At 59.0% G+C, this 25199-nt stretch overlaps 1 protein-coding gene across 1 annotated transcript in view; it reads left to right on the top strand.

Moving 5' to 3' along the window:
- The first annotated feature begins 381 nt into the window (after positions 1–381).
- STK32C (serine/threonine kinase 32C) overlaps positions 382–25199 on the top strand; it is a 74712-nt gene continuing 49894 nt past the window's right edge. Inside the window, exon 1 of the mRNA XM_068961579.1 lies at positions 382–643. Coding sequence (XP_068817680.1) covers positions 382–643 — 262 coding nt within the window. The remainder of the gene's footprint in view (positions 644–25199) is intronic.

Raw genomic sequence — 25199 nt, 5'->3', positions numbered from 1 at the left:
GCCCGCCCCACCCCGCCCCATGCCCCGCCCCATGCCCCCGCCCGTCCCCGCCCTGCGCTAGCTCCGCCCCGAGATAGCTCCGCCCCGGCTCCTGCCTACCGGCCCCGCCCCCGGCCCTCGCTCCGCCCCAGATCCTGCCTTCCGGCTCCGCCCCCGCGGTAGCTCCGCCCCGCGGTAGCTCCGCCCCGGCTCCTGCCTGCCGGCCCCGCCCCGGCCCCGCCCCCGGCCCTCGCAGTCGGTGGAGCTGACCGGGCTGCCGGGACCTGGGAGCGCCGAGCTGGGGCGCAAGGCGGGCGCTGCCTGTCGTTCCCGCTCCCGCTCCCCGCCCGCTGGGCGGGCCATGCCCCGGACTCCGGCCGCGGTGCGCACTCCGGCCCGGCCATGAGGAGCGGCGCCGAGCGCAGGGGCAGCAGCGCCGCGGCGCCCCCCGGCTCGCCGCCCCTCGGCCGCGGGCGCCTCGCCGGCCCCGACGCGCCCCCGGCCCCGCCGCCGCCCGCCGCCGGCCAGCCCCGAGCCCGGGACTCCAGCGATGCCCGCGCGCAGCCGCGCCCCCTGTTTCAATGGAGCAAGTGGAAGAAGAGGATGGGGTCCTCCATGTCGGCGGCCGCCGCGCGGAGGCCGGTGTTTGACGACAAGGAGGACGGTGAGAAGGGCCGCGCGGCGGGGACCTGGGGAGCGCACTGGGGCCTGCCCCGCGGGGGAGCCGGCGCGCTCTCGCAGGGGGGCTGCTGCGGGAGGGTTTCCGTGCATCGGGGCACCGAGGTTCCCGGGGCGGGAAGGCGTCCCGGGGCGTCTCGGTTTCCGAGGAAACTCGAGGACGGTGCCTGCGGTGCCCACGCGCGTCCCCCGTGTCCAGCCGCGGCGCGGCGGGCGAAGCAGGCCCTCCAGCCGCGGGGAGTGAGGGTCGGTGGCCCCCACTGCATCCAGGGCGCTGTGTCTGCGTTTTGCTTTACTGTGCGGTGCGCGCGCTCGGCTGCCCCTCTGCACCTGAGGGGTGCCCAGTTCGCCAGGGGAGACGCCCGACCACAGGTGGCGCGGGGGCCCGGCCCTCGGAGTTCTCAGGGCCGGCGACCGCGCCGCGTGGCTCCGGGCGTGCCCACCTTTGCACTCAGATGTGCAGCGGAGGCTTGCCTCTGTGCAGAAAGCTTCCCTTTTGGGAACTACTTTGCCTTGAGTTGCCCCTGCAGGTAAGGCTAGTGACCCGGAGGTGGGCGCCGGTGGGAAGCAAGAGACCGAGGCAGGTCTGTGGGCACGCCTCCCTGAGCCCTGCTGGGCACAGGGCCTTTCCCTTAGCACCCCCGGGGGAGGTGGCAGTGCCTGCCCCTGAGCACCATGACACTTCCACAGGCAAGCATGCAGCTCTTCTCTCAGATGTCATGCAGTAAGTTCAGTGCTATAAGACGACACATTTGATTTTTTTTGACATTTTCTTAAAATAGTCGAAATATGCATTTTTCATTTGTAGGCAGCCTGCAGCGGGTAGGATGGATCTTTTATAATTTTAGAGCACAGCTTAGCCAAGGAGACCAAGCTATTCATTTCTGATAAATAATTTAAGCATTATAGGAAATTTCAATACTATGACCTAAGGCCAGTGTTGGAGAATGTGCAGCCTGGCGGCAGTCCTCACAGAGGGAAGGGGAGCCTGCTACCCGGTGGGGTAGGGGAGGTCTGGCGGAAGCTGGGTCCCAATGGGCCCGGTCACGGTCAGCAGGGAGGGGGCCTGGGTGTCTGGACACAGTCAAGGGGTGAGGCCTTCAGGACCGACCACACCCGCACAGTATGTTCTGGGGAGACCTGACTTTGTGTTCTGAACTTTGGGGCACAACTTACTGCTGGGGATGTTTCATACGTTGCGTGTTTCTGAGTGTACATAGTCTAAGTGTAGAAAGCCCGGAGTGAATTAGGACGGAATCAGGAAGCAGATTGCATCTAGTTCTGGCTGTAGGGGCAGGATCAGAAAACATCTGAGAAATACATCTGATTTCAGGACTCGCCAGTGTCAGCCCAGAGCTGGCCCTCTCGCATGTCTCTGCATTTTGCTCTCCAAGGTGGAAAATGTAGGCAGAGAGGCATCGATGTAGCCCAGTGGCTGCCTTCAGCTTTGAATGGTAAAATTTTACTACCTGTTTAGAGTATTAGGTTTCAGAATCCAAGGAACATTAAAGAGGCAAAAAGAGCTCAGAATCCATCTATGATTCTTGAATCTGATTTGAGAACTATTTCACACATTCTCCCCCCTCCGCCGTCCCCGTCCGCCTGAAGCAGGGCAGCAGAGGTGCCGGCTATTCCGGGCTCGTGCAGCTGGGAGCTGGCTTCAGCAACAGGTGCTCACTCTTCAGCACACGTGCCTGTCAGTCACTTGCCATCCCTGGGCTCGGTGACCAGGTCTCCAGACTGAGCACCCCAGGAGGAGAGTTAGCTGGGCTTTGTTTGGTGAGATTAGAGGGCCAAGCCTGACCCCGGGTCTGGTCGCCGTGGATGCGACCCTGGTGGACGGCCACTCTGTTCCGGTTTCATTGTTTCTGTATCACCGTCAGGGTGCACACGGCTCGGGGACCATAGTACGTGTTTGCAGAGAAAATGTGTGCAGCTCTGGGCCTGGAGGCTGTGGGTTTACTTATGTGGAAAGAGCAGGCTATGGAAAGGAGGAGGGCTGGTCTTCCAGGAGGGCGAGGCTGCATGCACCCCACGTTTCTCTGAGGGCGGGCAGCTGTCCTCCCCGGACAAGGTCCCACACTTCTTGGCCCCGTGCCGGGTGAGCCGAAAGAGGCAATGGTGCCGTGCTGAGGGCTTGCGTTTACTGGGACTGCCCGGTTGCCATGGTGATATGAGACCTTCTGATGAATTTTTTAGATTAAAACACCCAATTAGTATATCAAATTTGGTACGCAGAGGAAAAGAGAAGAGAAAATAAGGGAGCAGTTTAACGGCGCGCCAGGTAGATGCCAACTGGAATGCTGAGTCGTGATGCGTCGGGCCCTGAAGGCCCCATGTCCCCGAGGTGTCTGAGCCCGGGGTCGGCCTGTGCTGGGCTGTGTTCAGAGTCCTCGGGGCCTCCTCCTCACACCTGGCCTTTTCCCTCTGCCCACAGCCCCGCGCCTCCGCTCACCCCGCCCTTGTGGCTGCACTTGATTCAGGGGTGGGCCTTGATTCCTGGTGACCTGCCATGCGCTGGCCAGGCGCCCTCATCCCTCTTTTCTGGAATCTTCCAGCACCTTCCCCTAGCAGCTGCGTGCCCAGTAGCCCGGGGTTGGGGGGGCACCTGCCCTTCTCGGCAGTCTGGCTGTTCTAAAGCCTAACCTGAGATTAGGTTGCAAGTGGGGAACAACCAGCCATCCAGGAGGTCTGCCTTCACCCAGAGACCTGGAACTAAAGCTTCCCTGGGGCGGCAGAGTGCCAGTCCTTGGCCTGCGGGGTGGGGTGGGCGGTAAGGTGGGACTTGGGGCTCCTGGAGTCTCATAACCTTTTATGAAACTTATAAAACCTTTTTTAAATTATAGAGGGATTAAAGTGTATAAATTTGTGAAAAGTTTAGACTTTCCTAAAATTGTCCTAAATAGGAAAACTGAGGCTTCGGTAACTTTAGCCCAGAAAGGCCTCCGAGTGTACGCCTGCCCCAGCCCCTCTCTAGAATGCACTCACACGTGGGTCGTGTAGAGACCCACTTTATGGCTTCGGTGCAGAAATGGGATCATCCCCCATTCATGGTTTTGTCTAAACCTGCTGTTTTTACACAGCGAGGTGTTGTGACGTCTTGTCGATCTAAAGGACCCCTTGTTAGCTGAATTTCCAAGGGCTGTTCTTAGTCCTGTGAGCTAGACTCGAAGGATGCTCTTAGAAACTGTGGGCACCTCCCTGTCCCAAAGTCCAGGGCGGATTTGTTGGTGGGTCGCTGGGGGATGCTGGAGCTCAGGCAGCAATATGTGAAGGACTGAGCAGCGAGCGTTGTTTCTTGGTCGTCGCGGTGCACTCCTGGGATGACATTGCTGAGTCAGGAGTGCACACCGAAGGCAGCTTGCTGCATCCGCCAGCTCCCTGGGGATGAGCCATCCTGGGACACGCCGCTGTCCCGGGTGCTTGTTACACAGTGGTGGCCCAGTGGGTGTGGCTGCGGCAGGTGCGGGGTGCCCGGAGAAATGAGGAGGTGGGGAGACTGGTGTTGGGGAAGGGAGCATGAATATGGTGAACACGGGGGCGGGGGGGGGGGAAGGGGGGAGGGGGGAGGGGGGAGGGGGCCCTGCCCTCGGAGCCTGCGGGGGCCCTCCTGCCCCACCCTCCCTCCCCCTGCGTGTTGGTGCCGGCTCACTATTCGGCCACCTGAAAGCCTGTATTCCTGCTTTGCTTGCTGCTGAGGTTGGCCATCTCTTGCTTTCCACGTTTGTGCTCTTCTTTCCTGAATCGCCAGCTCCTAGCCGTGCCCTGATAAGAGACGCGTGTTCAGTCCCTGGGTTGGGAAGCAGCCCACTCCAGTATTCTTGCCTGGAGAATCCCACGCACAGAGGAGCCTGGCGGGCAGCAGTCCATGGGGTCGCCATGGACACGACTGAAGTGACTTTGCACGCCGCACGCACCCCTGCGCCAAGCCTCCCGTGGGCTGTTTGCTGCCCTGTGCTTTTCACGGTTCCCAGGATGGAAGGGCCCCGGGGCAGTCGTTCACCTTTCTGTGCTGCTAGTTTTTGGTTTTTGTTTTTCCCACATGCACACTTAATTTTTGTGCGGTCAGATTCATCAAGACCCTCCTTCCTGGCGGTTTTCTGCCTTTGTGTCCAGTTACACAGTACGTGACGCTTGTTTTAAAAACCTGCTCTTTCTTCTAGTCTTCTGTGGCTTCACCTTTTACGTTGCGACTTTTGGTCATTTTGGACTCACACTGGACACAGTGAGACGGGCTTTTCCTCCCTCGAGCCCTGTTCTTGCTTAGACTGGGCACATTCATTGCCTGTTTTTGTTGAATTGTGAATAAGATCTTTGCACCCGTCACGTTCCACACTGGTTGGTGCTGGTATGAAGGAAAACTTAACTTTCAAAGATGTCTGTCCCGAGTGTGGTTTTCTGCAGAGGCTCCTCATGGCTCTTGAGTTGATTTTCCCAGACTTCCTGGGTGGTTGGTCAAGTCACCTGCCAAGAACGACTCGGTGACTTGAAGGTGTGTGCCGACCCTTCCTTGCTGTGTGCCCAGAGCTGGGGGCAGCAGAGTGCGCCGTGCTGAGTGCATGGAGGCTGGCCCGGTGGTTCCAAAGCATCAGTCTGGCCCCATCACTGAGTCCTCGTCCAGCGACGGGTGGACCTGACTTACAATAGGCGCCTCTCCCTTCCCTCCCGACCCTGGGGAGCGGGGCTGGCCAGGGCGGGGGCAGCTCTCTGTGAGGCCCAGGCTGATGGCAGTTCACCCCCCTCCCCCACAATGTGGGGGCCTTGGTGGCAGAAACACAGTGGCTGCAGGCCCTGGGGTCCTCTACCAGCCAGCGGGGGTCCCTGGGCTCCCCAGTGCAGGGTCGAGTGTCCCGGGGTGCCGCGGGGCAGCCCTGAGCTCAATGTGTTCGCGAGGCAGACGAAGCTGGTCCGGGATGGACTGGGGACTCGCTGTGGTGCTTTTTATGTAACAAATGTCAGCTCTGAGTGTCTATCCATCTGGCTGTGTGTTTTAAAATGCTAAAAATAAGTTGATTTTCTTTGAAACATTTAACCACCCATCTTTCTAGTTGAGGAGGATGCAAGGATGCACGGGAGGTGAACCTTGTCTGGGGCTGCTCTCTGAGGATGAGCCCTCCCAAGGCCCCAGGTCGGTCGGAGGGAGGCAAGGCGTTTATTCAGAGCAGGGTCGGGGCAGCTTGGAGGAGCTTCCCAAACTGCCAGGGCCCCGAGTCCCTGGGGCCTTGTGAAAGTGCAGATGCTGGCTTGTCGGGCATCAGGTGGGGCCCCGGGTGGGGCCCCGGGTGGGGCCTCGGGTTCTGTATTTCCATCCAGCATCCCACCCGCCCTGGGGAGGGCAGTGGCGCTAGACGCAGAGGGGACCCACTCTGGGTGGGGGGCTTGGTGAGGATAGTGCGGGGGGCGGGCACAGGGGCAGCGGGGTGCTGCCCACCCCGCGCTCCGCTGAGCGATGCCGTTGGCGGCGGGTGGCGCCTCGCCTGCACGCAGGCTGGCTCTCCCTGCCAAGGGCTCTCTTCAGTTTTGCTCTTATTTCTGTGTTGCTCTTTTTCTCCGGCGTCGGCCACGTGGACACGCGCACCTGGGACGGCAGTAGCGCTTTGGATCCTGCACTTGCAGCCGATGCCACAGCCTGAGCTTCTTCCTGCCCGTGATGAGCACTCAGCCTCCGCCGACTCCCACCCAGCCTGGGGGAGGTGTGTTGCCAGAGGCAGGTGGCTCAGGGCTGCGCCCCGCCCCTCCTGGCCACTGTGTCCTCTCGTCCTGGCTGCTCTGACGGCCCAGCCCTGCCCGCCTCCCACCCCCAGCCCAGTGGTTCCCTGCTCAGGGTTTGTGCCCCGCGGCCTTGGGCCAGATTCCCCTTTGGGTGGGATGCTCAGAACCAGATTTGGTGTTTGTTCTTCTGACGCCACGTTTCCTGTCCAATCAGTTTTCCTGCTTGTGTGCTCCTCAGCCCCTGCCCCGCTCTGCCGCCTCTGGATAAATCTATGGCGAGGGAAGACTGTGGCGACCGGCATCTCTACTAGTGGGCGAGAGTCCAGTGGGCGCTGGACCTTGCTGCTCCCGACAGCTGTTGGCACGCTTCCTCCAGCCCTGTCCCTGCTTCCCCGAGGGGTGGGCAGGTGGTCACCTGTCACCCTTCTCTAGACCTCTGTCCCACCCCAGGGGGTGGACGCATGCTGACCGGCACCCTGGAGGCCACAGTGGGCTCCTTTCTCTTCCTTAAACACTGGCTGTGGCCAGCATGCAGAATTGCTTTAATGCTCAGAATTTGAGACAACTGGGGAGAAGCTACAATTAATAAAATCACTGTTATTTTTAAGGATGCCTGCTTCATCAAAAGCTATTTTCTCGTTGACCTGAAATCTCTTATTTAGAAACCAGGGCGCTGGGCAAGATCAGCGTGCCCCACCCAGCCCCCAGATCACTCCCCCCCGCCCACCCTCCACACCCCCAGTTGTGACTGAGTGTGTGGTGGCCTCCAGCACTTGGTCCGCACAGGCCCCGCAGAGTCGATGCCGTGCAAACCCGGCTTGGCATTATTTATTTCCTGAAGCCAAGGGGATGGTGTGGTGGGCGTCGGTGTCGCCCCCAATTTATTGAAAATAGGAGCCGAGCGCTTCCAGTTTCTGGGGTGTAGACGCGCTCTGCAGCTCTGTGTCCACTCGCCAAGTGGGACCTGTCACTGACGGGGACGTGCAGTGCGGTGCGCTTGGGTCTGGAGTCTGTTGGGCTTCTCAGGCACGAGTGCCCCCTTCCTGCTCCCGCCCTGCGGGGCCCGCGGTGCTGGGCACTGCCTCCCAGCTTCCCGCCTCAGACTCGGGCCCTGGGAGCCAGGAGTGGGGTCTTGGCCCCGGCGGTGCTGTGCGCCGCCTCCCAGCCTCCCGCCTCAGCCTGGGGCCCTGGGAGCCAGGAGTGGGATCTTGGCCCTGGCCGCTCACCCCAGGACACTCTGCCATCTGTGTGTGAGCGTGCTGAGTCGCTTCAGTCGTGTCCCACTCCGTGCGACCCCATGCACTGAAGCCTACCGGGCTCCTCCATCCATGGGATTCTCCAGGCAAGGAGGCTGGAGTGAGTTGCCACGCCCTCCTCCAGGGATCTTCCCAGCCGAGAGATCGAACCCGCGTCTCTTAGGTCTCCTGCACTGGCAGAGGGTTCTTTACCACAAGCGCCCCCGGGCAGCCTGTTTGCCCTTTGTGTCTGGTAGTGAACAACCCCAAGACTCAGTGACTTAGCGACAACCGTTTATACTGTGTTTCCTGATTCTGCAGCTGGGAATCTGGGCGGGTCACCTGCTCCACATAACGTCCGTGGAACTGGGAAAACCTACTGGCCTCCCCATCACGGCCCCCTGGTCAGCTCAGCCAGCCGGGGCTGGTGGCAGGCTCAGCAGGAGTCGTGTCCCTGGTGGGGGGGTGGTCCCTGGGGTCTCGGCTCCTGTGGGGTGGCTGCCCCATCAGTTATCTGTGACCACGTACCGCGTTGCCCCCAAACGAAAATGGAGCGGCTGGATGCAGCAACATCAGCGCCTCGTTTCAGGAGCTGGCCTCGCGGGGCGGCCCGGACTGGGGCTGCACTGGGCTGCGGGGGCCACGCGCGTTTGCATCGTCCCCGAGTCCCCCGTCTCCTTTTTATTCTTTGTGTCAAGGTCCTCTTGTGTCTGTGAAGTTGTCTTTTAGCTCCTTAGGCAGACAGCACGGGGCTGAGAGGAAGGAAGAGGGAGGCGGGGCACAGAGGAGCCAGACGGGACGGGTGAAGAGTCACGAGCTGAAGGAAGGGTGGACCCAGCGCCCACGTTGGTGCCCAGCTTGTGCCCATGGCATGGCCCTGCCTGGCGTTGACCCAGAGGGCATGTGGGCAGCCGTGGGGGTGGTGGCTGCCCTCTGGGACAGGATGCTGAGCAGGGGGCCTGGGCACTCTTTCTGGTGGAACTCGAGTTGGACGGGGGTCCTGGGCCGTGTGGGGCCCGCAGCACTCAGAGCTACAGACAGGAAGGGGCTTGGTCCCCACAGAGCCCCAGAGCTGGGCCTGGTGCAGACCCTGGGGGTGAGCAGGGCGAGGGGGAAGGGAGCGAGGGTTTGGGGACAACGCCTGCTGTCCCCTGTCCAGCATCACTGACTTCACCACGTCCACTCAGCCACGGAGTGCCGTGGAGCCACTCCCGCCCGGAGACGCGCCCCAGTTTGGGTGGTAGATGACGTGGCTGCCGTCCAGCCGCAGACGCTGCTGCTGGGTGATCTTTTATTCCTTTCAGGCTTTCATTATATAATGAAAGGTGACGAGAAAAGTATTAAGAGATTCAGTGTCTTATGTAATCTCAGCGCTAAGATGACCATTGGTGCCTTTTCACACCCCCTTCCAGTCCATACTTGAACACTCACGGGATGTATGTGACTTTTAAAGTAAACTTTATCTAGAACATTTTTAGCTTCTCAGAAAATTTACAGAGAAGACGTGAAGGTGGCACAGAGGGTGCTTGCATCTCCCGCACCTCATTTCCCCTGACGTTAACACAGTGTGCTTGTCATGGCCGGGGAGCCCGTGGGGAGACGGGATTGTGCTGGTCAGGGTTCTCTCGACAAACACCAGAAAGTAGAGTGATGACGTGTGTGTGTGTGCGTGTGTGCGTGTGTGCGTGTGTGTGTGTGCGTGTGTGTGCGTGTGTGTGTGTGCGTGTGTGTGTGTGCGTGTGTGTGTGTAAACGAACATTTTTTTCTGTCCCTCAGTTGTGTCGGATTCTTTGTGACCCTGTGGACTGCACCTCGCCAGGCTTCCCTGTCCTTCACTATCTGCCGCAGTTTGCTCAAACTCATGTCCATCAAGTCAGTGATGCCATCCAACCATCTCATCCTCTGTCATCCCCTTCTCCTCCCGCCTTCAGTCTTTCCTAGCATCAGGGTCTTTTCCAATGAGTCAGCTGTTCACATCAGGTGGCCAAAGTATTGGAGTTGCAGCTTCAGCATCAGTCCTTCCAATGAGTATTCAGGGCTGATTTTCTTTAGAATGGACTGGTTGGATCTCCTTGCAGTCCAAGGGACTCTCAAGAGTCTTCTCCAAGACCACAGCTCAAAAGCATCAATTCTTTGGTGCTCAGGCTTCTTTATGGTCCAGTTCTCACATCCATACATGACTACTGGAAAAACCATAGCTTTGATTATACAGACCTTTGTTGGCAAAGTGATGTGTCTACTTTTAAATACCCTTCCTAGGTTTGTCATAGCTCTTCTTCCAAAGAGCGTCTTCACGTGCCCGCCCACATCAGGGAGGGCCGCCTCCCCTGCCGAGTCCCTGGTCAACTGCCACTCTTGCCCAGAAGCTCCCTCCAAAACAGGCGCAGGACACTTTAACCTGGGTGCTCCGGGCCAGTCAGCGTGACACGTGAAATGAACCACTGTGACTCTCAGAAATACTGAAGTCACGGTTTATTCAGACTTCTGTCTTTACTGGACATTCTTCTTCTGTTCCCGGGTCCCATCCAGGAGCCACATGACATTTCACTGTCCGTCTTTAGGCCCCTGTGAGCCGAGTCAGTTTCTCAGACTCCGCTTGTTTTGATGACGTTGACAGTTTTGGGTCTTTGGGAGGAAGACTGTGGGGAAGATGCTCTTCTCGTCACGCCCTGTTGAGGGTGCATACGCTCAGCTTGGGCTGCTGCTGCTGATGTTGGCCGTGACTACCCAGCCGAGGTCGTGTCTGCCAGGTGACTTCACCGTCAGGGTCTCCGTCCCCCGTCCACACCGTGCCATCGCCATGGGCTGGAGGCTGGGGTCCTGGAGCAGGTGTCTCCATGAAGTCACTTGGATTCTTTGGCACAGAGAGCTGTGTGTTCTCCAGCTGCTTTGTTGATCAGTCATTCACTTGAGCCCTTGCAGACTCACGGATCTCTGTTCTGTGCTTTGCATTGTGACCCGAGCTCTTGTGTTTGACTTATTTTCTGCTCAGGTTGGCCAGCTCCGGCCATCAGAAGCTTCCCAGTTGGCTCCTGGCCCCTTGGGCCTGCTGCCCTTGCTGCTTTCTGTCTTTGCTTCTTTCTGAGCACTTCCTTTTTGTGACCAGAACATGCTCCAGACTCATTGTGTATTCCCCAACCCAACCCTAGAATCAGCCAGTTCTCCCAGGAGCCCAGGTCTTTCTTCTGGGTAGGGTGTTAGAAACCAAGATCTGGGCGCTGGGGGTGCTCACCCTTCCTGGGAGATAATGACCTTTTAAAGCACAGAGCTGTACCCAGCGCACTGCTCAGCCTCAGGCCCAGACTCTTGACTTTCAGGAAGTCTGCACAGGCCCAGAGCAGGTCCCTGCCCATCCCCTCCTAACCCAGGGCCCCTCCACCCGCACTGGGGCATGCACAGTCTGTCTCCAGGCCTGCAGGCAGGGCTGTCCATGGTCCCAGCTCTGGGCAGGGGACAGCGGCCTGCAGGTCTGGCTCTGGGGAATCCAGAGCCGTGCCTGAGCTGCGCCCTGTGCCCAGTTCATGTTTCATAACTGTTGACACACGATGGCACAGGTTCTCGGGAGTCAGTGGGCATGAACCAGGCGTTTTTGTGTCCCCAGGGTGGAGATTGATGCCAGGCATCCAGAAGACACTCTCCATGAGTCTGGGGGAGAGTAAACAGCCTGCTTCCTGCTCCCGTGTCAAGAGCTTCCCTTGGTGCCCTGTCCCCGCTCTCTTGTTCCCCGTTTTCAGCAGAACTCCTGAGGGCACTGGTCCGCGTGGGGGCCTGTCCCCTGGACCTGCAGGCCAGGATTTGTCCCTCAGCCCCCAAGCCCTCGTGAAGCCCCCCTGCACGGTGGAGGGCTGACGCCCCATCCTTGCATCTCCGTCTGGACCCCCCCAGCTTCCCTCTCTCCCGGGACGCCCCTGCCTGCCTCGGCCTCTCTTCCTGCCGCCCTGGTGACTCCGGGCGCTGGGCTCCTGCCCCTCCTTTCCTTTCCTGCTTTGCTCACACGGATGGTCTCACAGTTTCAAATACCATCCATATGCCACGCCTCCCAAGTTTCCCTCCAGCCAGGCCCTTGCCTCCCACATTCCAGGCTTTTCTGCCCAGTCTCTGGCTCATGTGTCACGCGTGTGCCCTTTAACACATTCACACCCGCACCCTGCGGTCCCCTTCCTCACTGGCTTCCTCCTTCCGAGTGCCCTGTGACCCCGCCGCCTCCCCAGCCTGGACCTCACGTGGCACCTTGGTTCTGCCTTCCAGAGAACTGGCTGCCGGCATCCCCGCCGCCCCATGCGCCCCGAGCTCCCCTCCCTGCCCCTCCACGCGCCCTGAGCTCCCCCTCCCCACCCCTCCATCCCGAGGAAGCAGCCAGGCTCACCAACCCCAGCGCCTGCTTCGGGGGCCCCAGGGCTGAGAACTTGCAGGGTACCCGGGCTCAGCCTGGGGTTCTGTGGTTAACCTGTGTGTGCATGTGAGCATAAGCGTGTGGACCCCTGGCCCCCCTTGTGGACCCCCACCCCCATTTTTGGACCCCCTGCCCCCCCGTGGTACCCTGTTCCCCTTATGGACTCCCTGTCCCCCCTTGTGGACCCCGGCCCCCCTTGTGGACCCTGGCCCCCCGTCGTGGACCCCTGTCCCTGTGGAGGGGCAGGTGCCGCTCTGCTGGCTCTCTGGGGTGGGCAGCTCTCCTGGCAGCTATCTCCCTTCTCGTTGAAGACGCAGCGACATGGTTGAGGCCCCCGAGGTTCTCTCTCAGAAGGACCCCACGGTCTGCTGCAGGGGAGCCTGGAGTGTTGAGCAAGGCCCGGGGTTTGGAGGGGAGGCAAGGCCCACGCCTGACCCGTGTGTGGGCTCTGCCTCTCTTCTCTGCTGGGACGGCAGGGACGCACCACCCGTGTTTCCCCCACTGCCAGTGTCCGGCTCACGGGTGCTGCAGCCGAGGAATGGCCATCTTGGGCACACAGGTGGACGTGGAGCCCTCGTGGGCCGCGCCCTCCAGCTCTGAGGCTGGGGGCTCCGTGTGGGGCGGCAGGTGAGGTCAGAGCCATGGGGTGCTGTGCCGCAGGCTGGGTTTGCTCAGCACAGCTTACCTGGGGGTCGATCACTTTACAGGGCAGGGGCGTGTCCTGCCTGCCCTCTCCGTGGGCTGACCCTCGTCTTCAGGCCCTGGGGGTGCAACCTTGAACTGAGCATCATGGGCTGAGATGGCGAGGCGATGGTGGTCACCTGGGGCCAGAGGTGGGCCTGGCCTTGGACCCATGCGGGTGTGTCCAGTGGAATCTCAAGAAACCTTTACAGAACAAACTTAAGTTATTTTTAATTAAAAAAAAAAAGAAGCAATGCTCTGGAGAGCGCAGGTTCGCTTGTGTGCAGATCCTGTTAATTGAAAGGTTCAGGAGGTTGTTAATTACTTTTTTATCAGCAGATCTTCTCTCCCAAGGGCACTCACGTCCCGTCCTGTCAGTGCACAAGCGCCGTGCCCCCGCCCCAGGCACCGACTTCAGAGGGGGTGGGGGTGGGTGGGGGCCTCTGCCCCGGGCCTCAGGTGCAGCGTGCCAGAGTCCCAGCTGGTCTCCCCGCGTCCTTGGCGGCCAGTCTGCTCCTGTGCTGGGAGGGGGAGCCAGTCTGTGCTTCGTGGCGTTCTGGTCGGTCCTCAGTGGTCGTTCTGGGAAAGGAGGCGCTTTTGATCTGGGGGCCCGTTCCTCCCTTTGGGGTTTGCTCCCTCTGTGTCCTGCCTGGAACATGGCCACCTAACTCGTGGTCATAAAGACTGTTTTCCCTTTCTTCTAGAGCTTTTATGGTTTTACTGTTATTTTTTTCTTTTGTACGAAAAGCACATATCATTCCCCCATCACAGAATCGGGTGGCTGCATTACAAGAACGAAGCCAGATCAAAGACATAAACAGAGAAGCTCACCACTCACACTGCAACCTACCAGACTCCTGGAGTGGAGATGAGCTCGTCTCGACTAGAGTTTAATTCCATTGCTTTTGACTCCAAAGACCCCAGTGCTTTTCGACAATGGCCAGGGTTTTCCGTGTTTTCCCACCAGTCTTTCCCAAAGGAAACTTATTCCAGATTCTCACCTTTTCCACTGAGGTCTTAGAAGGGAAGCGGAGTTCCGGTTCGTACCGTGGTGTCTCATAGCCTCCGTTCTCTAATGTGATCACTTTAAGAGGTAAAGCATCGACGTGGAGACACTTTCACTCTGCTGCAGTGACTACTGTTGCTTATGCTCACGCTCCACGTCAGGTCCGTGTTTGTGTTGCTCAGACGCCAGGGCCAGAGCTCGGCCTCCCTCTGCCCCTCCTCCTGCCTCCTCCCGCCCTCTTCCTCTCCTTGCTTCTCTCCCCTCCCCCTCCTCCGCAGTCTGATGCCCGTGCGACCCAGCACTGCTTGCTGAGAATCCTCTGCAGTCTGATGCCCGTGCGACCCAACACTGCTTGCTGAGAATCCTCTGCAGTCTGATGCCCGTGCGACCCAACACTGCTTGCTGAGAATCCTCTGCAGTCTGATGCCTGTGCGACCCAGCACTGCTTGCTGAGAATCCTCTGCAGTCTGATGCCCGTGCGACCCAGCACTGCTTGCTGAGAATCCTCTGCAGTCTGATGCCTGTGCGACCCAACACTGCTTGCTGAGAATCCTCTGCAGTCTGATGCCTGTGTGACCCAGCACTGCTTGCTGAGAAGACCATCTTTTCCCTAGGAACGTTGCCTGGCGTCTTTCTGGAACGTGAACTCACGGGCCTCTTCCTGGCTCTGTTCTGCTCCGTTGATCTCTTTGTCTGTCTTAACACCGACGCCACACCGTGCTGATATTGTAGCTTTACAATGGGGCTGAAAGCACACTTTGTTCTTTTTTCAGATTGTTTTGACTGTTCTAGATTCTTTGCCTTCTTCTGTAAATTTTAGAATCAGTTTATCAATTCCTAAAGTAAGCTAAGATTTTGATTGGGAGTCCACGAAACTTGATCACTTAAAAAGAACAGGCTTCTTAACATTTTGAGTTTTCCAGTCCAGGAACATGGCACTGGGTGTGTTGATCCCGGTCTTTAATTTCTGTCAGCATGGCGTCGCAATCCTCACTGGGCAGGGGTTGCAGGCATAGTTTGTGTTTTTTAAAAATAAATCGTTGGATCTTGACTGTATCCCATAGCCCTGTGGAACAGACCTACTCTAATATCTTGTCTGTGGATTTCACAGGGTTTTCTATGTCGCTTGCGAATGAGGACAGATTTACCAACTCTGTGCTGTCTCACCCTGTCTAGACATCCAGCACAATGTTGGTTAGAGGAGCGGGGAGCTAGCGTCCTTGTCTTTTTTGTGATCTTAGAGGGAAAGTGTCCAGGATTTCACCGTTAAGTACAATGCCAGCTGAGCTTTTTCAAAGATTCCCCTATCAGACCAAGGGAGTTTCCTTCTCTTCATAGTCGGACGAGCTTTTGTTTTAAAGTCATTAATGGTTGTTGGATTCTGCCAAATGCGTCTTTGTATCTGTGGAGGTAACTTCTTTATTCTGCCAACGTGGTAAATTGCACTGATTGACTTTTGAGCAAAATATCAGTCTCACATTATTAAGTTCGTGTTTAGATATTGCTGAATTCAATTTGCTGATACTTTGAGGCGAGCCCAGCGGCTCAGTGGTTAAAACATAAATCCGCCTGCCAATGCAGCTGCAGGAGACTCAGGTTCAGTTTGTGGGTTGAGAAGGTCCCCTGGAGCTGGAAATGTCAGCTCCTTCCAGTGTTCCTGCCTGGAGAGTCCTGTGGACAGAGGAGCCTGTGGGCTGCAGTCCGTGGGGCTGCAGAGTCGGACACGACTGACCAGCCGAGCACACGTGCGGCGTACGATTTTTATTGTGCTCTCGGGGGATGTTGGCCTAGAGTCTCCTTCCTTGTGGTGTCCTTGTCAGGTTCACGCCAGCCTCATAAGATGGGTTGGAGGTATTCCCTCCTCCTCCGTTTCCTGTAAAGTCTGTGTGACATTGATGTCATTCCTCCATTAAACCTTTGCTAAAGGTCACCAGGGAAGCCACTGAGCCTGGAGCTTTCTTTGTAGGGAAGGTTTAAGGACAGATTCGATTTCTTTGATAGCTAGAGGGTATTCGGACTTCCCGCTCCTCCCCGTGCTTGCTTTGGTGACCTGTCTTTCAAGGGGTGGAATCCGTCCCTTGCGTAAACTGCTTGTTTTCCTTCAGGGTCTGTAGTGACGCCTCTCCTTCACCCCTCACGTCGGCGTTTGATGCTTTCGCGCCCTTCCTGTCTGCCGGCCTCGCCGAGGACCGATGCAGCCTCCCGTCTGCTGCTTGGTCTGCCCCTTCCTCTCCTGCTGGTTTTGCTCCGTGTGTCTGGTCTTGGCTGCATAAGCATCTGGGGCTGCTGTGTCTTTTTGGGCGACTTGAGCCTTCATCCTTAGGGCGCCTCTGATGATGCTCCTTGGCTCCAAGTCCGCTTTGATGTTAATGTGGCCGCCTGGTTTCTTTGGTTGGTTCGTCTGTGGGCAGCCGTTTCCTCCCTTAACCTCTTGCCTCTGTACCTTTAAGGAGGAAGCGGTTTCTTTATAAATAGCACTTGGTTGACTCTGGGTTTTTAAATCCAGTCTGGAGATGCCTGCTTTTTAGAAGGAATGTTCATCCATTTACTTGAATGTAATTGTCGATATATTTAAGTCTAAAATCTTGCTATTTTCACTACTTTTCCACTTGCTGTCCTCATCAACTAATTGTTTCTACCATCGCTCTCCTAGGTCATGGGCTCCTCTGGTGAAGGAGATGTGGGTTTGATTCCTGGGTCAGAAAGATGCCCTGGAGGAGGGCATGACAACCCACTCCAGTCTTCTCGCCTGGAGAACCCCACGGACAGAGGAGCCTGGCGGGAGCCAGTCCGTAGCGTCGCACAGAGCTGGACGCGTCTGAGCGACGTCGCACAGCTCACCATCTCCTGTTAGAGCAGAAGCTGCTGTGAGGGCAGGGGCACTGTTCCCTGAGAACGTCCCCCTGGCCTCGGGGAGGGACGGCCCAGGGCTGCAGCCCTTGCTCGGGCTGTTTGCCTGGATGGGAGAGGCCTGGGAGGTCGCAGAGTCAGCACGGGCAGCAGGGCCCAGCACCTGCCCCTCCAGCCCCGCCCCTGGCCTGCCTGCCCCCTCCTGGTGCAGCGAGTGAGGGGCCCCCGCAGCTGGGCTGGGTGGTCTCGGGCCTCGTCTGGTCTGGGTCGCCTCTTCAACGCTGTATTGCTGGGTTTGTGAGGTGCCTCCCCTCCGTGGGGAGCGGGGCCTGGAGGCTGCAGGTGCCCAAAAGTCCTCAACAGCACATCTCCGAATTTGGAGACTCTGAGACAGGGAAGGGCCTGCCTGAAGCCGGCCGGCCGCTGGTCGATGCTGTTGGCTCCGCGTGGGGAGGGGGCTGCACCCTTGGCTCCTGTGGGGAGCGGAGCAGGGTGGGGCCTGCTGGAGAATCCCTGTCCCTGCCTCTGCCTGATGGCCTCTGACTTTGTTTAGTTTCTCTTGAGGCGGGGCCGCAGCGCCCCCAGGACGGGAGCTGTTCTCCCCACCGTGAGCCTGTGGCCTCCGCGAAATAAGCAGCTCGGGTTCTCAGGCGCCTTTGCTAAGCTGGCTCACACGGCGTGGACTCCGCTTGGGGGCGGCGGATCCTGACGCCTGCAGAAGGTGACGCGGGGGCCTTTGCGGTCCCAGCTGGTGCGGGGCTCCGCCGGGCGGGGCCTGTGTGGCCGAGCGGGGGTGGCGTGAGTCTGCTTTCTCGGCAGCGGGGTGGGTGGCTCTGCGGGGCCCTCGCGGTGCAGCAGCCGCAGGCGCCTCCCAGGCCGGGCTGCGGGGTGCCGTGTGTGCCCGGCGGGCGGCGCTGCCTCAAGGCATGGCACCTCTGCGGCTTGGGGGACTGGTGCCCTCCCTTCCTCACCCCCTCCCTGGCTGGGCTGGGACGGCCACGTCGGGGGGAGCCCCAGCTGACACTCTGCCCCTCCCGCTGGGGCCTGGGGATCCCGTGGCTTCCAAACCCAGCCTGCGGGCCCCACCTGTGAGCTTTGCTTTCCTCGCCAGTGGCCCGCGGGAACCGTGTGACCAGGTGTACGGTGGAGGCGCATCCATTGGAGAGGTCGTGCTGTCCTGGGAGTCATCTTCTCAGAGGAAGATTTTAATTTCCTAAGATGGTGTTTCCAGTGCTTTCCAGACTGGGACCCAGGAGCATATTCCTGGGCTGCGTGAGACCATTTTATTCTTAAAACAAAACAAAACAAAACAAAAAAATGCCATTCACCTTGAGCATCAGGATCACGGGTCCAGGCCCCTGAAGACGTGAGCTGGCAGATGGTAGGGTGTGAGTAGGGACAGCGGGGCAGCTTTTATATCTCATTTAAAAGGCACTTAAAAAATAAACAGAGAAGCGTAAGCAGAAAATAGCCCAGACTTTCTTGTCCAGGTTATCCCTATTGACATAAAAAAATAATTCATGTGGGAGGGTCAGATGTTAAACCTGCCCGAGGACAGAAAGGGGAGCGTGAGGGCCTGCGTCAGACTCGCGTGTGGGTCTGCGTGTGGGCTGCCGGCGTGGAGGTTCTGGTTCACGTCAGCCGATCGGCACGTGCAGGGCACTCGTCCTTGCTTCTCCTGAAGCTTCATGGAGTCCGTCTGGTTTTACCGTTTCCACAACACCGCGCCTTCCCGCGGTGTCCGAGGGGGTCCCCAGTGCCCCTCCTGGACAGCTGGGTGGTCTGGGGTGTACCTGGTTTTGTAGGTGGAGACGCATTTCCGCGAGTTCCTCCGTGTGGACGTCACAGCAGCAGCTGGTGCTCCTGACCCTGGTGGGTGTTGCTGACAGTTTCTGGAAGGGCTGGGTGCTCACAGGGCCCCCCGTAGGGCTTGGGGTGAACCAGCCTCCCCACGGTCCCAGCCCAACGTGTCTCCATGGAACGTAGGGGGCGTTGTGATGATGGGAACTGGGGGTCCCTCCCGTGTCTGATTCCCCGTCCGTGTGGTGCCTTCCCATCGGGGCCTCTGCATTCTCTGGTTGACTCTCTCAATCATTTGTACCAGTTTGTTTAAGGAAATTAACCCCTAGTTTGGTCATATTGATTACAAATACCTTTCCCGATTTTGTAGTATTTTGATTTTTTAAAAACTTGTGTTTTTTCTCTATACACAAGTTTCCTGATTTCTTTTTTTTCATTTTTATTTATTTATTTTCTATTTTACTTTACAACACTGTATTGGTTTTCCCATATATTGACATGAATCCGCCACGGGTGTACATGAGTTCCCAATCCTGAACCACACCCCCACCCCTCCCCATATCATCTCTCTGGGTCATTCCAGTGCACCAGCCCCAAGCATCCTGTATCCTGTATCAAACCTCGACTGATTTCTATATGATTAAATTTGTCCATCTGACAAGTCTTTGCTCTGTGGCTTCTGGGGTTTGCTTCCTTTTCGGAAAGACCTCTCTTGCTCCAGAATTATGAACAAATTCACCCACTTTGCCCTAGAACCCTTCCATGGGTTTGCTGTGAGCACCGTGTGTGTGCACCATGTGTGTGTGTGCACCATGTGTGTGTGAGCACCTTGTGTGTGTGAGCACCGTGTGTGAGCATCGTGTGTGTGTGAGCATCGTGTGTGTGTGAGCACTGTGTGTATGAGCATCGTGTGTGTGTGAGCACCGTGTGTGTGCACCGTGTGTGTGTGAGCATCGTGTGTGTGTGAGCACGTGTGTGTGTGAGCACTGTGTGTATGAGCATCATGTGTGTATGAGCACCATGTGTGTGCACCGTGTGTGTGTGAGCATCATGTGTGTGTGAGCACTGTGTGTATGAGCATCGTGTGTGTGTGAGCACCGTGTGTGCACCGTGTGTGTGTGAGCACCGTGTGTGTGCACCGTGTGTGTGTGAGCACCGTGTGTGTGTGAGCACCGTGTGTGTGTGAGCACCGTGTGTGAGCATCGTGTGTGTGTGTGCACCGTGTGTGTGAGCATCATGTGTGTGCACCATGTGTATCGTGTGTGTGCACCGTGTGTGAGCATCGTGTGTGCACCGTGTGTGTGAGCACCGTGTGTGCACCGTGTGTGCACCGTGTGTGTGCACCGTGTGTGTGCACCGTGTGTGTGCACCGTGTGTGAGCACCGTGTGTGCACCGTGTGTGTGCACCGTGTGTGAGCACCGTGTGTGTGTGAGCACCGTGTGTGTGTGAGCACCGTGTGTGTGTGAGCACCGTGTGTGTGCACCGTGTGTGAGCACCGTGTGTGTGAGCACTGTGTGTGTGTGAGCATGTGTGCGTGCACTGTGTGTGTGACCATCGTGTGTGTGCACCGTGTGTGTGTGAGCACGTGTGTGTGTGAGCACTGTGTGTGTGAGCATCGTGTGTGTGCACTGTGTGTGAGCATCGTGTGTGAGCACCGTGTGTGTGAGCACTGTGTGAGCATCATGTGTGTGCACCGAGTGTGTGTGAGCACCGTGTGTGTGAGCACGTGTGTGTGCACCATGTGTGTGTGAGCACCGTGTGTGTGTGAGCATCGTGTGTGTGTGAGCACCGTGTGAACATCGTGTGTGTGCACCGCGTGTGTGTGAGCGTGAGCACGTGTGTGTGCACCATGTGTGTGAGAGCACCGTGTGTGTGTGCACCGTGTGTGTGTGAGCATCATGTGTGCACCGTGTGTGTGTGAGCATTGTGTGTGTGTGAGCACCGTGTGTGTGTGTGTGCGCACCATGTGTGAGCACCGTGTGGATGTGAGCATTGTGTGTGTGTGCACCGTGTGTGAGCACCGTGTGTGTGTGTGCACCGTGTGTGTGTGAGCACCGTGTGTGTGCGCACCGTGTGTGTGTGAGCAAAGTGTGTGTGCACCGTGTGTGAGCATCGTGTGTGTGTGTGCACCGTGTGTGTGAGCACCGTGTGTGTGCACCGTGTGTGTGTGCACCATGTGTGTGTGAGCATCGTGTGTGTATGTGTGTGTGTGAGCATCGTGTGTGTATGTGTGTGTGCACGTGTCAGAGTCCTGAGGGTTGCAGGCCAGCAGGTAACTCAGGCTCTCAGCCCTCCGTCCAGTGGAGGCCGCTCTGCAGGTCTGCTGTCTCCTCACACGATGACACCCGCAAGGTCGCAGGAGAGGCAGGCTGCCCGCCTTCCTGCAGCTTAGAGGCCCAGGAGCTGCCCAGCACCCCCCGCCTGCCGCCTCCCTGTCTGGGGATGGCGTGGAGCTGGCCTCCAGCTCGGTGGCGGTTGCCGTGCCTGCCTCTGGGAGCCGGGTGGGTTCTCATCCTGGAAACCACAGACCTGAGCGGCCCCGAGGATGTGGACTCCTAGCTCAGCTCCCTTTTTTGACTCTTATTTTTGGAGCATAAAAGAGAACAGAAGTCTCATGTTCCATCTCGAAATAATATCTTTCCTTAATTCTATCCAGTTTGGCCAAAAATAGACCCACCCCTTTTCCAGGATGATAATCCAGCCTCTTGAGCTGGGAGGGTGGGAGGGGGCTGGCATCATGGGCGTTTGGGGCATGGCTGTGGCCCGGGAACCTGGGGGCGGCTGCTCTGTGCCGTGAGGGCTCCTGAACCACGCTGGTCACCTGGGAAGCCAGCCCCGGAGCAGACCCGTGTGTCCTGTGTGTGCGGCGGGTGTCTTCCTACGATTCTTAGACGGCGCGCCGGATCCCATTTCAACGCCTGGGCAGCAGCTCAGGGGAGGCGCTGACCCCACCCCGGGCTGGGCGGGCAGGGGAGGTGCCCTTCTGCAGGACTGTTGGCAGCGAAGCTGATCCCAGCCCCCTTAGCTCCGGGTGTCTTGTGACTCTACTTAAACACCACCTTCCTGCATCTTTCCTGAGCACGTTTTGCTGCTGAATTTATGCTGCTCTCTAACTGCTCATCCGCTTTCCAACTTTCTGTGGCCTAGAGAAGTTGGTGACCGAAAACCTGGTTTGCAGAACCTGGGGTGAAGGTCTGGGTGGGACAGGACAAGGCCTGGGGCAGGCGGCTGCGTCTGCTCCGGTCGGCTCCTCACGAGTCCCTGCCACGCCCTGGGCTTTGTCATCAGGGACTCCCATCCGGAGAGGCTGCAGCCCCGGAGGGGCCGGGGCCTGGAGTTCCCGGTCGGCTCCCCTCTCCCCACCAGAGTTAGAGCATCTTTGCTCCTCGCAGAGCTGCGGGGCAGGAAGGCAGGGACCAAACAGGACCCAGGAGATTCTGGTAGGGGGCTGACGTGTCTGTGCGGGGAGGGATGGTCGGAGGGTGTTCTGACCCCAGAGAAGGCACAGGAGGTCCATCCGACCTGGAGTCCTGGATGTGGTGAGGCGCGTGTGGCCACGCGGACACCGGGTGTGCAGTGGCCGGGATGTAACATTGTGGGGGACGTGGGCCCAGGAGCCGGGAGTGCAAGGAGCCCAGGCTCGGCTGCTTCGGGGGTGCCCGGGCCGTCGGTGCCCCCGTGCTCAGGTCCCGACTAAGCGGCAGCTTTGCATTTTGCTTTCTTCTGGTGCCCAGTCTAGGCGCTCCAAGACCAGGGCAGGCAGGGACTGGCCCTAGGGGATGGACCGCTCATGGCCCGACACTCGGCCCTTCCCCGTGGGCTCTGGCCCCGTGTGGTGGGTGCACAGGCTTGAACCTCCCTGCCCCCCGAAGGCTGCTGGGCAGCACCAGGCAGCACCCAGGACAGCGTCCGCTGGGCCGGGCCCCCCTCGGTGCCTCAAGGTTTGACCGGTCGTGCCGTCCTTGGTCCCAGGAGCCACAACACGCCCATCAGGACCCTGCGTGTGTCCCCAGGGCTGGGGCCCGGGCCTGGCTGACCTCCAGGGTCCCCTCCGGTTCGCCTCCCCCCGCTGCAGCTGCCGCTCCTCAGCGGGGATGCCCTCGGAGGAGGGCAGGGCAGGTGACTCAGCCCCGGGCCTGGCCAGCAGCGGCCCTGGAGCTGGAGGCCCCCTGTGCCCACCAGGCTCTGCCCCGGGGTGTCTGCCAGCCTTCCTGCCTGGCCCAGCACTTGCGCTGCATTTGCCCAGGTTTATTTTGCAGACAGGCCCGTGCTGGTGGGCTGGAGGGGGCCCGAGGCCTGGGGGCTCATTTGGGCGAGGGGCAGGGGGCACTCTGTAGCCAGGCCCCATGAGGCTCCTGCCTCGGGGAGTGTCCCTCGGGCGGCCCCACAGGCTGGGAAATGCTCTGTCACCTCTAGTCTGTAAAATAAGCAGCCGCGCGGATTATTCATCTTAAATATCCGCTTCTACCCAGAGCGTATGCAAATCTCTTTTTCCAAGAAAAGGACTGGAATAAAACCTTGCACTTACTGTGAGGTGGAATTTAAAATAGAAACTTTCCCGAACAATGCTGCGTGGCTTCCATTTATCCAAACGCAGCATGGGACCGGCGCTTGATTGAGACGCCAGCTGCCCTGTGAGGTGAGCCTGACCCGGGCTATCAGCCGGTCCCAGGCATGCAGGCCCCCCGCCTCGCGCACCAGGCCCCCTGCCCCTAGGGGCGTCCCGCCATCGAGTCCCAGCCTGGTCAGCATCACATCCCCAGGTGACCACACCCAGCCATGGACCAGCTGTCCTGGGGGACCCAGCTCTGGGCCTGCGGGGTCTTAGCCCACAGGAAGAAGCCGCCGCCCGCGTCTGCCCTGCTCCGATGGCCTGGGGAGCTCTGCTCTGCCCGAGTGCCCCGTCCCCTCCTGCCCCGTTCCTGTGCGAAGGCCCCTTGGGGTTGCAGACCCGTGCAGCCTGCTCCTGGACTCCAGCCTAAATGCTTCATCTTACAAATGGTGGGATCCCCTTTATGGCCCCAGAATCCCACGAATCTTAAAGAATAAGTCCCTGAAGCCCAGTGGCTGGTCAGGGAATCCACCTGGGAGGGAAGAGCCCTGCTGGCCGGGGGGTGGCTTGTTGTTCGTGTTTCACTCCCTCGCTGTCACTCTCTCACTCACTGCCTCACTTGTTCACTCTCTTGCACACTCACTCGCTCACTCACTCACAAGCCTCCTTTTGGGGCAGAGGACCCGGCCTGGTGCTGCAGAGGAGGCGCCTCCCTGAGCCCCTGCAGGGGGGACCACCGTCACCCCAACCTGGATCCACCAGAAGCTCGGGGACAAACCGCTTCCTCTGCCAACAGCAGGCTGCCCTCTGGGTGAGGCCCTTTAATGAACGGAGAAAGTGGAAGTGGAAGTCGTTCAGTTGTGTCCGACTCTTTGCGACCCCATGGACTGTACAGTCCCTGGAATTCTCCAGGCCAGAATACTGGAGTGGGCAGCCGTTCCCTTCTCCAGGGGACCTTCCCGACCCAGGGATCGAACCCAGAAGAGCACCACCAGGCCACACCGGTGTGTTTGAGAGCTGTTCGAACTGATTCTTGGTGAGGCTCAGGTGCCCCGTAGGGTACTATTACCTGATGCTGAGTGCCTCCCCCGTTTGGCGAGGCCAGGCGCTCCCAGGTGGATGGGCAGCCCCGAGGCCGGCAGCTCTGATCTGTGAGCTGACACTCGGGAGCCAGAGCCAGACATGCTGCTGTCAGCTCTGCGAGCGGCCTCTGAGCCTCTGGGAATGAGCCAGCCCGTCAGCCAGCCGGGGGCCCGGCAGGCGGGCAGGAGACGGGGGCGGGAGCGGCTCTCAGCGGGGCAGGGTGATAAATGGCTGCGAGGCCCCATGCTCGCCTCCACAGGCTTCTCCCCACACCCCCACCCCGGGGCTCAGCGGGGTCTTCCCACAGCTCAGGCCCTGCGGGATCCCAGTGAAGCAGTTCCAGGCAAGACATGGCTGTCAGCCCTGGGGCTGGCCCTCCGTCCAGCCACTGTGCATGTACACTCACCAGACACACGCAGGCACACACGTGCTCATGCACACTCACGACATGGGCACACATGCACACGCGTGCTCATGCACACTCACCGCACACACACGGGCACACACATGCTCATGCACACTCACACACACAGGCACACACTACCCATGCACCCACACAGGCACACGGGCACACACTACCCATGCACCCACACAGGCACACGGGCACACACTACCCATGCACACACACAGGCACACGGGCACACACTACCCATGCACACACACACGGGCACACACTACCCACGCACACTCACACACGGGCACACACTACCCATGCACACTCACACACGGGCACACACTACCCATGCACACTCACCACCCACACTCGGGCTCATGCACCCACTGACACATACAGGCACACACCTGAGTGCGAGTCTTCACACAGGGACACACGTGGAGAGCTGCAGCCATGGGCACGCACACGCAGGTGTGATCTAAGTACATTATGGGGCTCCAGAATAAAAGTGAATTCTGTGTGTGCCAAGTTCTCCCATTTTGTTCAGGTTTCAAGGGACCCCCAAAAGGACACCAGTGCCCTGCCCCCAGCACGCTGCTCCTAAAGGGGGGTTGAGCCCTGGCCCAGCTGGCTCACTCTGCCCACACGGAGCCCAGGCACGTGTGTCACTACCCAGAGAAGCCGCAGTGGGGGAAGGGTGTCAGGAGGCCTGGGGCTGGTCTGGAAGGTCCCAACTGTGTGACCTTCTGGGGCGCAGGCTCCCGAACGGGGTGGGTGGGGAGGGCGGAGGGTCTGCCCTGGGGGGTGGGGCAGGTGCAGAGGCTGAGCACTGCGC

The sequence above is a fragment of the Capricornis sumatraensis genome, chromosome 23 (assembly GCF_032405125.1).
Source record: "Capricornis sumatraensis isolate serow.1 chromosome 23, serow.2, whole genome shotgun sequence".
NCBI lineage: Eukaryota > Metazoa > Chordata > Mammalia > Artiodactyla > Bovidae > Capricornis > Capricornis sumatraensis.
The sequence above is the reverse complement of the archived record's forward strand: the minus strand, read 5'-3'. Positions and strand labels throughout refer to the sequence as shown.